Genomic DNA, 16,918 nt, shown 5'->3' on the forward strand with positions numbered 1-16,918 from the left:
TGTCCTGCTTGATAGTCTTTGAACTAGGAAACCAGCTTTTTTCCTGCCTTCACACTCAAACTAAAACATCATCTCTTCCTCTGTCTCAAGCCTACCAACCTTCGGATTAGAACTATACCATCAGCTCTCCTGGTTCTCAGGCCATAGGACTTGGACTGGAGCTATACCTTTCTCTTTCTCTCTCTGTCTCTCACTCTGACTTGTACACCACTCTCTCACCACTCTGTTGCAGCAACACTGGCCTTCTTATGGTTCAGAATACCCTTAAGGAGATTTTCATATCTTCTTCTCTCTGTCTGCAATAATAATCCCTATCTCATTGCTTTGTTTTACTTTTTTCACAGAACTTAACCATCATCAGAAATTATACTCTTTTTGATTTGCCTACAGTTGTGTCCTTTGGTGGAATGTAAGCATCCTGAGGGTGGGATATTGCCTTTGGTACTGCTGAAACTTTGGCACCTAGGACAGTGCCCAGTGGACAGAGGTATTTTATACGTATTTGTGAAATGAATTCAGAATTTCTGCTAATATCAACATCAGCACTAGAATCCCAAAGATATTTCTGATTTTCCAAAGAGGAATGCAATGACCCAATAAACAAAAGTTATGATCTATAATAAAAGAAGAAATTACTAGTTTTCCATAATTTGTTTTCATCTTAACATGAAATTTAGGGTTTTATTGTTATTCAGGTATTTATATAGGTGATAAATATCAGAGACAAAGATGGATTAAAAAAATATTGAACTTCTTACTATTGGATACTTACTCTGACATTTCTTTGAAATGCTAATTATTCTTTGAATAACTATCAGATTGGAATTCACACATATTTAGTTCTGTGCCTTAGCATGAAATACCCACTTGTCAAAAAAGAAGTGTGAAATTAAATGAGACATGTTATGAAAAACAGTTTAATCTATATACTTTGCCTCAGTTTCATCTAAAGAAATAGTAATAAAATGCAAAATTTCTTTTAAAAGTATATTTTTAAAAATATACAAGCATGTCAAACTAATAATCTTTACTGAGTGTCTAATATAATAAATTACTACCACCTTTCTTTGTGAAAATGAAACCCTCTAGATTAGAAATTGTTGTTGTAATAAAGAAACACATATTTAATGTGTTCTATGCCACAGGCATTGTTCTAACTCCTATACTTTTATTTTTTTCATTCAGCTTCACAATACTTTTAGTTATACACTATTACTATCCTTATTTGCAGATATGAAAATATAAACATTGCCAGAGTTTATTGTGAAGAATATATTAATTCTTCTTTAAAACTTGGGATACAGGCTAAATCAGTTATCTATTGCCACATAGTAAACCACCCCAAACTTTGTGGCTTAAATCAACAGCCATTTATTTAGCTCATGATTCTGGTACGTGTTTTCTTCTGGCCTGGGCCAGACTCAAATAATCTTGCCTGGGCTTGTTCATGCAACCGTGGTCAATTGGCAGATTGTCCTGGAGTTGGTTAGTCCTGGTCGGCCTCACTCACATGTTGAAAGTTAGCTGGCCTTCAGCTGAAGTGACAGGGTGGCTGGTGTGTTAACCATGCCCTTTTATTTTGGAGGGATTTTTTTTTTTTTTTTTTTTGATGCTTTGACATCTTGGGACCTTGCTGACTGCAGACAGTGCCCCTCCCAGGGCTAGGTAATTCTTAAAGATAGTAAATAACTCACCTGAATACACACTTTTCATACACAAACCAATCTAAAACCATACTCTAACCACTTTCTTTATCAGGTTCTCACACTGGGCCACTACCCACCTGCCCTAATCACAGCAGACCCAGGTACCAGATAACTAGGAACAATCCCTATGGCCTAGAGCCTATTGAAAAGACTTGAAGTAACCAGTCCTAAAACTGCTTACCCTGTTTTGTCCATTACTTCCCATAGAAAGCACAATAAAGGCTCTTGTCCATCTTTTCCCCCACTCATTCTGCCTCTTGACTAATACTGGTGCTTCCGCATGTGTCGCTTCCACCCCCGGTGACGTGGCATGCTCCTTCCTCTTGGGATCTATGACTATAACAATGTCTTTTCAGTGGCAATTGTCTCCTAATCTGTTAGGCTCATTATACTTGGGGGAAAAAAAAAGAAAAAAAGCCCTACAATTTCAAACACCTGGGTAATGTATCATTTCATCATCCAGTGCACTAGCCCGAGCTTGTTCACATAGTGGCAGGGTTCCAAGAGCTGCAAGAGAACAAGTCCCAGTCCATGAGTGCTTTTCAAGTCTTTCTTATATCTTGCTTGCCATTGTCCCATTGACCAAAGCAAGGCACATGGCCACACTTAAAGTCGCTTGGGAGGAATGGATACAGGCTTGGGGTGTGGCTACAAGGAGCCTTTGCGGATTGGGGTCATAACTGCAATCAATCCACCCAACAGGAATTTCAGGAGGTTTCATATCAATTTCACATTGTCTTTGATCTGAGAAATCCCTAGGGTTTGGGCACTGAAATAAGTAATATTTGCCTTTTCACAACTCTTGGCAAAAATGTTAACAACTATCACAATGCTAAGAACTATTATTCAAAAGCCTAAGCTTATGAGCTAATAACTAAATTCTCTTTTACTTAGAGAAGTGACTGCTTGTGACTAGAGCACATGGGCAATATAAAGCATTTTGGAATGGCGATTATAGTTGTTTTGATGAAACCACCGAAGGGATGGTAACCTAATATGATATTCATAGGAAAATTTAAATATTCTGCCCCTAAATATCTCATTATTGTGAACATGATCAGAAACCTCTTGACTGAGATTTACAGAATCTTTTTCCTATAATAGACTGACTCTTTTCAATTTTTCCTCTCAAACTTAAACCCTTTAGCCTTCTTCAGCAACTTCTCAGTAAAATTCTTCCCTATTTCAGAATTCTTCCTTCCTTCTACATTATTTATGCATTACTATCATCTCATACCAACCTGCTTATGCTGTAAAGCATTATAGGGGAGCCAAGTAGCCCAGGAAGAAAAAAGAGAAAATAAATTGGAACAGAACACCAGATTTTATTTTCTCTTAGTATTAGCTTACCTCCATGAAGCAGAAGAAATTCTTTTCATCCACTTTCCCCAAATTCCAGAAATAGTCATAAACAGGAGAAACATGTCTCTCCTCACAAAGAGCCTACTTGATTGTCCTTAACCCTAGATTGTTCTTTTATCTTAATAGTAATATATTTTCCAGGCCAGTGGATATAGGAAATCTGATAGACCTTAGTTTGAATCTCAGCTTAACCACTTACTAGATGGGGAAACTTCAGAAGCTTAAGTTGTCTACATGTTAATTTTGACTTCTAAAAAATGGATATAATAGAGCATAAACTCTAGCCTTTAGAAAGAGTTTAAGGCTGCCTTGCCTTATGCTCCACCCATTCTTCTACCCCAAGAAGGATCTCTGTTGTGAGGGGAGGGAAAAATGGAGTTGGGAAGGACATAGTGTTGCTACATTACAAAGGGATGGAGTTTTTATGGGACAATCAAGTGCTTATAATAGTACGGGATGAATCAGATTGTTTCTCTTTTAGACTGTTGTCTCTCGGACCTTTCTTCCTGTCACTCTTGTTTCTTTCATCTCAGGATACCACTGTGTTAGGTCTAGGCAGGGGGGATGTCTTCGTTTGGAAAAGCCAAACAGGAACCAGGGTGAGGTCTGGGGATATGTAAAGCCAGGAATGTACCTACTTCTATCAGCTCCAAGAAAGGCAAGAGTATACAGACCTGGGACCAAACTTCAATAAAGAAAGCCAGTTTGTCTGTAGCATTCTTTGAGCAAATGTCTATTGAGACTTATTGTGGTAGCCAATTTGTTTACATATTCTGGCCAAATCTCTTTTCTGTGAGAAAATCATGATTATTAATCATTTCACAGGATTGTTATGACCATCAGATGAGGGGATATAAATATCTCTAATTCAGTGCATGCATAGTAAATAGCCCATACCAAATAAATGTTACTTGTAAATTTATAAAAACTTTGGTGTCTTGGGTTTATAATAATAACTAACTTTTTTAAAGTGTGAGTCAGCAAGTCAAGTTTGAATTTGTTGTTATTATCTACCACATTGGCTATATTTTACTTTTTCATAAGACTAGGTTATGGGCTTATCAGGTAATTTAACTTTTGATCATGGCAAATATTTAGCTGAATATTTTTTTGAATTTTGTTTTATTTATTTTTTTATACAGCAGGATCTCATTAGTTATCCATTTTATACATATTAGTGTATATATGTCAATCCCAATCTCCCAATTTATCATACCACCACCACCACCACCCCCTGCCATGTTCCCCGCTTGGTGTCCATACATTTGTTCTCTACATCTGTGTCTGAATTTCTGCCCTGCAAACCAGTTCATCTGCACCATTTTTCTAGGTTCCACATATATGCGTTAATATACGATATTTGTTTTTCTCTTTCTGACCTACTTCACTCTGTATGACAGTCTCTAGATCCATCCACATCTCTACAAATGACCCAATTTCGTTCCTTTTTAAGGCTGAGCAATATTCCATTGTATATATGTACTACATCTTCTTTATCCATTCGTCTGTCGATGGGCATTTAGGTTGCTTCCATATCCTGGCTGTTGTAAATAGTGCTGCAATGAATATTGGGATGCATGTGTCCTTTTGAATTATGGTTTTCTTTGGGTATATGCCCAGTAGTGGGATTGCTGGGTCGTATGGTAATTCTATTTTTAGTTTTTTAAGGAACTCCATACTGTTCTCCATACTGGCTGTATCAATTTACATTCCTACCAACAGTGCAAGAGGGTTCCCTTTTCTCCACACCCTCTCCAGCATTTGTTGTTTGTAGATTTTCTGATGATGCCCATTCTAACTGGTGCGAGGTGATACCTCATTGTAGTTTTGATTTGCATTTCTCTAATGATTAGTGACGTTGAGCAGCTTTTCATGTGCTTCTTGGCTATCTGTATGTCTTCTTTGGAGAAATGTCTATTTAGGTCTTCTGCCCACTTTTGGATTGGGTTGTTTGTCTTTTTAATATTGAGCTGCATGAGTTGTTTATATATTTTGGAGATTAATCCTTTGTCCGTTGATTCATTTGCAAATATTTTCTCCCATTCTGAGGATTGTCTTTTCCTCTTGTTTGTAGTTTCCTTTGCTGTGCAAAAGCTTTTAAGTTTCATTAAGTCTCATTTGTTTATTTTTGTTTTTATTTCCATTACTCTAGGAGGTGGATCAAAAAAGATCTTGCTGTGATTTATGTCAAAGAGTGTTCTTCTTATGTTTTCCTCTAAGAGTTTTATAGTGTCCAGTCTTAGGTCTCTAATCCATTTTGAGTTTATTTTTGTGTATGGTGCTAGGGAGTGTTCTAATTTCATTCTTTTACATGTAGCTGTCCAGTTTTCCCAGCACCACTTATTGAAGAGACTGTCTTTTTTCCATTGTATATCCTTGCCTCCTTTGTCGTAGATTAGCTGACCATAGGTGCATGGGTTTTTCTCTGGGCTTTCTGTCCTGTTCCATTGATCTATATTTCTGTTTTTGTGCCAGTACCATGTTGTCTTGATTACTGTAGCTTTGTAGTATAGTCTGAAGTCAGGGAGTCTGATTCCTCCAGCTCCGTTTTTTTCCCTCAAGATCATTTTGGCTGTTCGGGGTCTTTTGTGTCTCCATACAAATTTTAAGATTTTTTGTTCTAGTTCTGTAAAAAATGCCACTGGTAATTTGATAGGGATTGCATTGAATCTGTAGATTGCTTTGGGTAGTATATTCATTTTCACAATATTGATTCTTCCAATCCAAGAACATGGTATATCTCTCCATCTGTTTGTATCATCTTTAATTTCTTTCGTCAGTGTCTTATAGTTTTCTGCATACAGGTCTTTTGTCTCCTTAGGTAGGTTTATTCGTAGGTAGTTTTATTCTTTTTGTTGCAGTGGTAAATGGGAGTGTTTCCTTAATTTCTCTTTCATATTTTTCATCATTAGTGTATAGGAATGCAAGAGATTTCTGTGCATTAATTTTGTATCCTGCAACTTTACCAAATTCATTGATTTAGCTGAATATTAAAGTGACCAATCAAAAAAGTAAACTGACTTCCTTTGCTAATTTCTTTGGCCAGGTTTTTACACAGTATGTCTTTAAAAGACAAATTAGGTCATTAAAAAAAAGCATGGTGTATTTTAAATCTCAGCAAACGTTTATGTTTTATCTTAGAAAAAATTATAAAGAATAAAAATTATCATCTTTGGTTTCTTTTCTGTATTACATTTTCAAAGATATAAAGAAATTGAAAAATAACATGCTATTTCATAGAAGAAAGAAAGTTAGCTTTGTGTTAGTAGCTCAACATCAGTTTCTTGTAAAAGACACTCAATTTTTAGTGATATTGCATTGTTTGCCTACGTTTAAGCCTGAACAAATCCTTTTTGTCTAAATCATATAATCTGTATAGAATTAATCTTAATTTTATATTTGAAGTAACACTATCAGGATTATTAGCCTTAAATTACTCCTAATTATACTTCTTTTCAAGATTTTGGTTTTGAATTTATTTCCTGGCAGAAGGGCAAAGGAATGTCATTATATATGATCTTGATTTACCTGCCTGATGTCCTACTGCACAATGATTCATTTACTCCAAGAGTTTGAACGTGGGTGTCCCATTTTAAGAAAACCTGATTTTATCCAATGTAAAACATATTCCCTGGGGACAAAGGAGAAGGGTGGGCAATTACTCAATTAATACCCGATTCATACCTTTGAAATGCACCCTAAAGTAATTCAGGAAGATCTGGTTCATACACACACACACACACACACACACACACACACACACACACATTCATTTTATACATGGCACTGTAGCCTCATGGGTATTTCATAAAGTGAGGATATCACTGTGTAGCAACAAATCAAATGTCTGGACATTGCACAAGTTGTATCAGGGCTTTCAGAGTCCTTTATAAACAAGCATCCTGACCTTCTTTTTCCCTTTTGCAGATGATCTCTCTCAAGAGGAGGGCAGTGATCCCCCAAAAGAATGTGATCCTGGGCAATTTGAAGGCCTTCTCCATGGATCCTCTCCAGCATGTGAGTCCCCTGAAAATCCATTTCATCTCTATGGGAAAAGAGATGAACGTGAAGAAGGAAAAGATGAAGTCAGTTTGACAAATAGTCCTTTGCCTTTCAAGCAGACTCCAATAGAAAATAACTCAGAACCTTTGGTAAAGAAAATTAAACCCAAAGTAGTCAGTAGAACAATTTTTCACAAAAAAAGCAACCAACTCGAAAACCATACCATTGTTGGCACAAGAACAACTAGGAGTGGATCCCGGAATGGGGACCAGTGGATTGTGAACACGGGGGGATTTGTGGAGAGAGCCTGTACCCTGGGAAGAATAAGGTCATTGCCAAAAGCCCTGATCGACATGCATTTATCAAAAAGTGTCTCTAAATCGGATTCTGATCTCATTGCCTACCCTTCGAATGCAAAAACATCAAGAGTTAACTGGACTGAATCTTCAACTGCTGATCACAGTTCTAAAGGGAATTCTGAAAGAACGCCATCCTTCACTTCCGAATGGGAAGAAGTAAGATTTGTTCTTATTATTCCTTATTTAAGGCTTTAGCATCGAGGGGGTTTTGGGGGAAGGATTTTCAGCTTTTTAAGTCTCTCAAAGGAAAAAAATTAACAAACACATATAATTCCAAGTGGAAGGGAAAGGTTCCAGAGGTGTCACATGATAATTTCACAGTGAGTGTGAAAACAACACATGAGGGGAAATCTGTTGTTTCTATAGAAATTGATATCAAGCAGAAGTAATAAATAGCTATGAGGTACAAGAAAATGTTCACATTGTGTCCTACCAAGCATTGCAGCTGACAAATTGAGAAAAATATTTGTATTTTTGTTGCTCCGTATCATTTTGTTACTTGCTAAACTCTTTGTTAGCTCATCTCCCTTCTTTAAAGTATCTTATAGTTTCAGAAGGACTTTTATAATCTTGATGATAAACAGAATGGTCCTGGCCTTTCTCCAAGTACCATACAAAAAACACAAATTACTTAATATTTCCCTTTACAACTATTAGAGAGACATTAAAGAAAAATATGTTGCAGTCCAGTATCACCAATTTAAGCTCTACTTAAAGACAAAGTCTTTAATTTCATAGAATTACTCAGAAAGCAAGTGCCCTTGTAAGGTTATAAAATATCATCCTCTTCCCTGACATCATTATTATATAATAAAGTAATGAAGTCTCTTGCTTTTTCTTGAATTTCTTCAAAGAATGGACCACACTCTTCCTTGGCATTTCATTCTAACATGTCACATTTTGTCTCTCAGAAGATTGTGCTGGTTGGATTAGGTTTTGAAGCACAGTAGGTCACTATAGTATTCTGAGAACTAGAAATGGAAATGGTTCTGGTATTGACATTCTGAATTGAGCTGTTAGAGAAAATCACTTAATCTCTCTGTACCTGTTTCAGGGTGAACAAAATGGGACCTTTAAGTAATGCTCACTGTCCTTTCTGAAACCTGCTGTCTTCCTAAGGTTGCTAGGATGATGAGGAGAGGGATTAAACCATAAGTAGCTAAAGCTCTGACAGTCACATCTTCCTATACATTCCATAGTAGTAGATTGATAGTTTATTCAGATCTATCCATTTCTTATATTTATTAACTCTGTGAATAACATCTGGAGATCCTTTTTGGAACAAGGCAGGATTAATTAACATTTAACTTACCTCTTAGCATCAAGTTGTCTCCATGCCTAGATGCTTGTGATTACATGCTACAAATCAGCTTGTGTCTGGTTAAACCATTTAACAAGAACTTGGTTCCAATGGTCATGCTTCACTGGTCAGATGAGATGCATGCTCTCAGACAGAAGAGGAAGTATGCCCAAGAGGGTAGACATCATCACGTGAATTTATCTTCAGCTCCTTCCCCATCTGAGTTTAAAGAATACACAGTTTCTAACTTACTGACCCATGTAGGTCCAAACAAAGTTCATTTTAGGAAATACAAAGAAAAGGCAAGCTGATTTTGAAAGTTTAAGAAAGGGAAATATAATATGTATTTCTAAAAGCATTTCAAAAGATGTCTGCCTCCCTTTAAACCCTTCTCTGTCGGTCTCTTAATTGTTGAATTGCAATGGTAATAATATCAAGAATATATGCTTCTGGAAAAAAAAAGCATATATGCTTCTGGCATATGAAAGTATTTTAAAATGCAATGCTGTATGCTAAGTGAAATGAGTCAGACAGAAAGACAAATACTATATTATATCACATATATGGAATCTAAAAAACATAACAAACTAGTGACTGTAACAAAAAAGAAGCAGACGCACAGATATAGAAATCAAACTAGTGGTTACCAGTGGCAGGGGAGAGGGGCAATATAGGGTGGGGGATTAAGAGGTACAAACTATTGGCTGTAAGATAGGCTCAAGGATGTATTGTACAACACAGGGAATATAGCCAATATTTTGTAATCACTGTAAATGGAAACTAACCTTTAAATTTTGTATAAAAAATAAAAATAAATTAAAAAATTTTAAATAAAAAATAAATAAAAGTGCAACACTATAAGTGAATGTAATAATTCCTTTATATGGTTTTTGTTTCTCACAGATTGACAAAATAATGAGTTCCATAGATGTTGGAATTAACAGCGAACTTGAAGAAATTAATGGTGAGAACACAAGTAAGGAAACCTCTCCTCTATGTTGTAAGGAATAAATGTGCTCAAGAACTAGCTATGAAATGATAGGAGTCTATAGATAATTTCATGTTTTACCATAACAATAGTAGCTACAAATTATTTTTTTCCATTCATATCAAACAACTATAACCTCTAAACAACATCAATTATACTGATTTAGCAAATTGAGAGATTTTTTCCCCATGTGCTATTTTACTATGCCAGTTAACGTTAATGAAGTTCCAACTTTATGTAGAGCTAAGTATGAAGCAATTCAAAGTGTTCTAGAACATGGTAACAACACACTACTATTTCTCATTCCGTGAAACGTCCCATTCATCCTGGCCAAAGTGATTAACAACTTCTCCTAAATTGTAAGCTCCAGTATGGCAAGAACTGTGTGTTATTCGTCTTGTATCCCAGAATACCTAGTAGCATGTCTCACAAATAGTCAGTTCTGCAATCACCCTTACAAAGTATTGTTTTCTTCCCTATAATTAAAGCTCAGGAGTGGAAGGTCATTTAAAACTTTAAGTTAGTAGTGGTAGTTGATGTTTCTGTAGAGATGATAAGATTAAGGTCTGCAGGAGAGAAGCCTAAATATATCATAGGGTAAACAGTTACAGTCCTTGTGGCCCTTTGATAGTCACCAGAGTCTTTTAAACAGCACTCTAAGTGACTGTTAAGCACAGGAAAGTTGGAGAAGCGCTCTCTTCTGGTGCACTGGGCCTGGGTAGACAAGAAGTGACATTGAAATCTGGGGTTGCAGTCAATGAAGGGAACATTCAGGTCTAAATGATACCCTTGCAGGAGCACCCCACTCCTTGCTCCTATGCTGGGACAAGTATGAACTTAAATTGTTCTAATATGGCTGGGCTCCATGTTAATTAAGTGATAATTTCTTAAAAGACTAGACAGTTTTTTTTTCTAAAACACGTGTTTGTTTTAGATTTTAAAAACTGAAAAATTATGAAAATAAGTACCAAAATTGTGTGCATTTGTTTAGTGACACAAGCTTGATGGCATGTGTAGCTAGCTCTCTCACACAGAAATGCTGATAAACATTGAGGACTTTTCCAGTATCCAGAGAACTAGCCTGAGAATGTATGTTGCCATATAGTTCTTTCAGATATGCTTACAGAATAATTTCAAGAAAGCTGTAGGAATGCAGATTTTTGACTGATGTGAAGGTAAGAATGTATTTTCTTATCATAGTAAGTTCCCTGTTACTGAGAATATTCAAGCAGAGATTTAATGCTTCTCTGTTGGAAGACTTAGGTGACATTGAACATTCTAATGTAAAATTCTTCAGATAGTACCATAGAATTGCGAAAATATCATAAACTTTATTATAATGAAAATAAGTACAAATGTTAAAATTGCCACTCAGGCAAAATTGCCTTTGAAGGGCATTTTAATAATAAATAAATCCACAGATTATTTTCCCTTAAATTACCCTCGTTTCACCTCTCAGATCACCATCCTACCCACTGCCTTTATTTACTATTTTTCTACAGTGATAATGAAAATGAAGACTCAGTCCCCAAAGCATCATTACTATTAACAAAGACTGGTTCTGTATGCACCTTAATTTTCACTTCTTAATTACACACTAGTTATGCACTAAGTGATTGACCATAACATGTGGCATTCCAATTGGCCATTAGGCCATTTGTGAATTACAGCTTTAGTGGTGCAGGCTTTTCCCTCTCGAGACTAGACAGAACTGGAGAAGTGATAGACAACCCCGTGAAGATGACATTCCACAAATAATGTATTGGGTACTGAGTGTGGCCAGGAAATCACATGGTGGAATAAAAAGTCAGACAGAAGTGAATTCAAATATCAGTCCTGCTGTTTACTAGCTGCTTGATCTTCGGCAACTCACTCAGTTTCCCCATCAACAGAAATGGAGATATTAATGTAGGATCGTCGTAGAGACATATGCAATGGCATATAAGTAGAGTATGATACATGTGGACATGTATTAAATTTTACCTCTCCCTTGCCCTATCATGAGGGAGATGCTGTTTTAGACAGTGTGGGCATATCAAGGTAACCACACATCAGCCCTTCTTTTAAGAACTTTACAATGTCAGCTAGTCTCACAGCCTTCATGTTAAATTTGCTGTATTCCCTGGAATTGTGGCGTGTCAGTTAGAGTGCAGGTCTTAACAAGCCCGACAGTCAGATGGTACCAGAGAAGAGTAATAACTAAAAGAGAGCATAAAACTCCAGGCTACCCCGGCAAGGAGAAGAGGATAATCTAGATGTTTGTTTGTTTCTTCGTTTTGGCTGTGTTGGGTCTTTGTTGCTGTGCACCGGCTTTCTCTAGTTGCGGCGAGCAGGAGCTACTCTTTGTTGCGGTGCATGGGCTTCTCACTGCGGTGGCTTCTCTTATGGAGCACGGGCTCTAGGTGCGCGGGCTTCAGTAGTTGTGGCACGCGCGCTCAGTAGTTGTGGCTCACAGACTCTAGAGCGCAGGCTCAGGAGTTGTGGCGCACAGGCTTAGTTGCTCCTTGGCATGTGGGATCTTCTCGGACCAGGGATCAAACCCGTGTCCCCTGCATTGGCAGGTGGATTCTTAACCACTGTGCCACCAAGGAAGTCCCTTTAGAATGCGTTGATTTAAATGTGCTAAATTATTTTTATGAAATCTGAGTATTCTCTTTTTGCTTGACAATGAGGAAGAGATGTGCAGCAAAACCAATGGGAAGTCAATTTAGAGTGAGCAAGAGGCAATGGTACTTTACCTAGTATTGTGTTGTCGGCATCTACAGTTTTGTTTTGGAAGGCCACTGAGCCAAGCACTACGACTGGCTTCATCACAGATGCATAGTTTTATGAGCATTTATGATGTTTGTTGCTAAAAACCTCAGAAGGTGATTGGGAGACTAAAATCATAAGCAGTGGAGATACATGATGGATCAAGGATCAGCATTAAATTTTCCATGCTGTTGCCCCTTATGTTTCATTGTTTTTGTTTGCCCTCCTCCCGCCGCGCTTGCATTTGCAATTTCAGGTATTTTTGTAAACAAAATATTTATTGGACCAGGAAGGGAGTTGGAACTCTTCCATCTTCATTCCTAAAAATATGAACCAGCTCAAAGTTTGAGCAGTCTCTATGAATTGTATAACTAGTTTCACCCATAGAAATCATTTTTCTCTCTTTTAAAAAATTTCCTCAGCAATTATACAGTAGTTTGAAGCTTATCTGGCAGCCCCAACTCTCCAGGACTAAGATAGAAATAAAAGTAAATAACATTTACTGAATTTATTTTAGGTCAGTCTCTTAGGTTCTCACTCAGACTAATATTAATGGATGGTTTTCACAAACATAACGTCTGGTTTCCCACTTGAAATCAGACTTAAATGCCAGATAAATTGGCATTGGCAGTAGGATTCAGTTATATCAATACCTCGTATTATGTAGAACATCCTGCTCTTTGGTGGTGCTGTATATGTGATATGATAATACATTCTATGTCATCGTGTACAGCCATGTATAGGATTTTTTCAGAGAAAAGATTTTAAGGTTAGATAGATTTGGCTTCAGATCCCAATGTTGCATCTCAGTGGCTTTGTGACCTCTTTGATCTCAGTTTCTTCCCCTATAAATTCAGAGTTTTAACAACCACCTCATAAGACTCCTGCAAGGTTAAATTATACGATTATACTACTGTAGCCTAAAACATAGCAGGTGATCAATAAATATAAATTCTCTTACCTTCTTATCCAGGTATGCATGACTTACCTTTCTAATTAGAGTGTACACCACACAGGAAGATACTTGGGAAATCTTTCTTTTTGATCAGTAAAAACTGTAGTTAAGATATAACTCTTCATATTCTAAGTTTTTTTCACGTGGAGTCTTTCTTGAAGTTTTATTTCTTAACCATTGTCTTTGTATCACGAGGAAGTACTTTCATGTTAGGAAATTTACCATATTCATTGGAACTACTTCATGTTGTCACACTTTCCAAGAATCAAGTTGATGATCTTCTTGATGAGATTGAGAATCACTTAAGTAAAGTGGAGGCAATAATTGGCTCCACAGGATCTGCTTATTGTTACACAACAGCAAATATGCAAAGTAACCAAGTGCCCAGACTTTACAGTCCAGGGGTGGCTGATAATCTTATAAACACCCTCCTATTTCTAAACTGGCCTCACTCATCTCCTGCTACAAGGACTTTAGGTATATGGACTATATTAGATTGATCTCAGGTACCTGAATATAAAAAATAGTATTTAGTTAAAAGGTATTTTTTGAGGCTGGAATTTTTGTCCTTATACTTAAGATTGAATTGTATTCAAAGAGAAATATTCTAGAGTCTTATCTTTTAAAAATCTACTTTTGCCAATGTATGAATTTCATCTAAATTTTAATTATAAAGTATTTGTAAAGGATTTTACCATAGAGTACACTGTCTATATTGGATAGATAAAGCAACTCTTAAGTTATTTGCTGGAGAATACATAGCTCTGAAAGCAGCAGTTAACAATAATCCAGAGCCCTGCATTCTAAGCGTTTGCTTCTCTTCCTGCAAGAGTCTGAGGGCCAGGTTACAGTGCAGGGTTCCTTATAGCCATAGAGACCTTCCATGGAGAGTTTCTAGGAATTTAGGGACTCGCTAAGGCAGAGTAAGTGTTCTCTCCTCCTGAGCTAAGCTCCACCTTCTCCCTGGTCTACAGGAACAGAGAGAGTTCACATGATCCTTTCCCCAAAGAGAGTCTGTTTCTAAGTGGCTACGGCAGACATCTCCACAGCCCCAGAAGCTGCTCCTCCCTGATGTTTTGGTTGCTTCCAGGCCCCTGATATTTACTCACACAGTTCAGATCTGCATCCGGAGGTTTTTTGCCATCAATGCAGCTGATAGCTGTCCTCCTGCTAAGGTTGCTGATGGGAATATCATTCCTCAAACTCTAGGAGAACACTTTTTTAAAAAAATGTATTTACAATTCCCTAGAGTTGCCCTGTTAGAGAAATGACAAAGAGGAAAGAAGCTGAATTGTATTCCATTCTTACTGTGTGCCAGGTGCTGTGCTGTTTACTCCTGTGAGCATTCAGTTCTCCAGATAACTCGGTGAGGTATTATTATACCCATTTTATAGATGAAGAAAGGCTAAGAAAGGGTAACTTGTCAAAGTCAACTGCTTCAAACCTAGTTTTGTTTCTTCCAGAAGTTCATACTCCTTTCAATAAAATATGTTACTATAAAGCACAACAGACAGCCCTTTTCTTCTTTCTCTTTAGTTCAATTCATGAGCATATGCACTATGGGGAGCCAACTGAGGTGTTTACATGTAAAACCAACCACTTTCCCTTAGCAAAGCCTAACTATTGGTATGGAAGACTTTAGCTTAAACCCCAAAGCCCTCCCAAAGCACAGGCCACATGGTCATATATTTAAATGAATCACAAGCCTGAATATCTCCTACCTCCTGAAAGTGAACGCATATGCTATTAATGACTTGGGTTTCACTTATTTTCAGAGGAAGAATTTTCCTTGCCTCCAGTAATATTTTTTCCATGAATTGTTAAATGGTACATAAAAGCCTCTCTGTGAAATGCTTTGCAACAGGCATAACTTATTTTTTATTTTTATTTCTTTTTACAGCACTATTTTTAATAGAACCAACTGGGGAAGGTGGGTAGTGGCATACGTTAGCATACAGGCACACTATTGTCTAAATCAAGAGAGGATTAATTTTTATTATTATTTTATGTAACACTTCACTGAGTAACTTAGTTTTTTTTTCAGATAGATTAAATCTAAGAAACTCCTTAATAATAGAATAACCATGTAACAGTGTGAGGTACAGTAATCATTAGGCTAGCATGAGTTAACTAATCTTTATCAAGAGATAGTGTTTAATCAACCGAACAATTGTGTCCTTAGCACAATAGACACTAAAATTTATTTAACATCTTTTAATGACTATTCCAAATAGTCATTAAAAACTAAAATAACCTAAATAATAAAGATTTTGATCACTAAAATATGGCTGAGATTCTCTGGTTTTGAAATTACAAGTAATATTCATATGTGAAATTTGTTTTCTCTTAAGTATAAAATAGTTGGGTGTTATTCTGTGGCCTAATATTTGCCTATGGTGTATCAATAGTTAGAACTGGTAAACTTTTTCAATTCAACGGAATATTTAACCTTCTAGAAGAGGCCTAGAGAGGTGAGCAAGTGCATCTTCTACTGTAGTTATACTGAAATACTTTCCATAACATCTTTCGTATATGATCAATCAACATCTGCTCACTACTTCCAGAGACAATGTATTCTATCCCTGGGAAGCTCAAATTGTTAAAAACTCATTTTTTCAAGTCTCTTCTATCCATTTTTCTCTTAAAAAAATTTCCAGTGAAACAAAGGATGGATAATGGCCCATTATTTTAATATATTATGAGTATCTTCAGGGTATGGCTGATATTTTTGCTAGACCATAGCCCCTTGCCCATTCACCATTAAGCTGAAAAACAGTGCAAAGAGTCTCCTTTATAGACACTTTAAAAATACTAGTTGCATGACTTCTATATAAATGTCAGTGCATTTTACAAAGTCCACCATTAACAATCTCATACTTGTAAGACAGTCGGAAGTAAAAATAATTGGGAGTAATTTGAAATATAGACAACAGGCCTTCATAAGTTATGGATCATCATAATGATTACTTTTAGATACAAATTTGTTTTCCGAAAATACAATGAAGAATGAAGTGATAAACATGGGTCACTTACCCATGAGAAAAACTTCATAGCTTATACTGGTTGTTTCTATGATACACTATTCTGGTAACAAAGGGCTTCTCATCTACCAGTATTTTTGATACTTAAGTATAAACTTCTAGAGAGTTATATAAATTTAAGAACAGTGGTACCCAGCAATAGTACTTTTATGAATGTATCCTAAGGAAACAACAGGACAAGAGCAAACTATGTGTATATAAAGATGTTCATATCACCATTGCTTATGATCATTTAAGAAATAGAATCAAACCAAATCACCATTAATAGAAAATTTGTAAAATGAGTTACTGTAATTCCTTATGATGAAATGTTAAATAGCTAATTAAAAATGACATTGTATCTATATTTACTACCATGGAAATATAGCCATAATATACTACTAAGTGAAAAAAGTAGATAACCAAGTAAATTATATCCCATTTTTTAATACACATGCATGAAAAACATCTGGAA

The 16,918-nt window shown here is 36.4% G+C and overlaps 1 protein-coding gene across 6 annotated transcripts in view; it reads left to right on the top strand.

Moving 5' to 3' along the window:
* Positions 1 to 16,918, top strand: part of ANKS1B (ankyrin repeat and sterile alpha motif domain containing 1B) — a 1,163,439-nt gene that overhangs the window by 671,468 nt on the left and 475,053 nt on the right. For 5 of the 6 annotated variants that reach the window (XM_060164617.1, XM_060164618.1, XM_060164622.1 and 2 more), the window contains exons 13-14: positions 6,996 to 7,585; positions 9,633 to 9,705. In XM_060164617.1, coding sequence (XP_060020600.1) covers positions 6,996 to 7,585; positions 9,633 to 9,705 — 663 coding nt within the window. The remainder of the gene's footprint in view (positions 1 to 6,995; positions 7,586 to 9,632; positions 9,706 to 16,918) is intronic. The other variant, XM_060164621.1, reaches the window with a different exon arrangement.

This window comes from Lagenorhynchus albirostris, chromosome 11 (assembly GCF_949774975.1).
Source record: "Lagenorhynchus albirostris chromosome 11, mLagAlb1.1, whole genome shotgun sequence".
Taxonomy (NCBI): Eukaryota; Metazoa; Chordata; class Mammalia; order Artiodactyla; family Delphinidae; genus Lagenorhynchus; species Lagenorhynchus albirostris.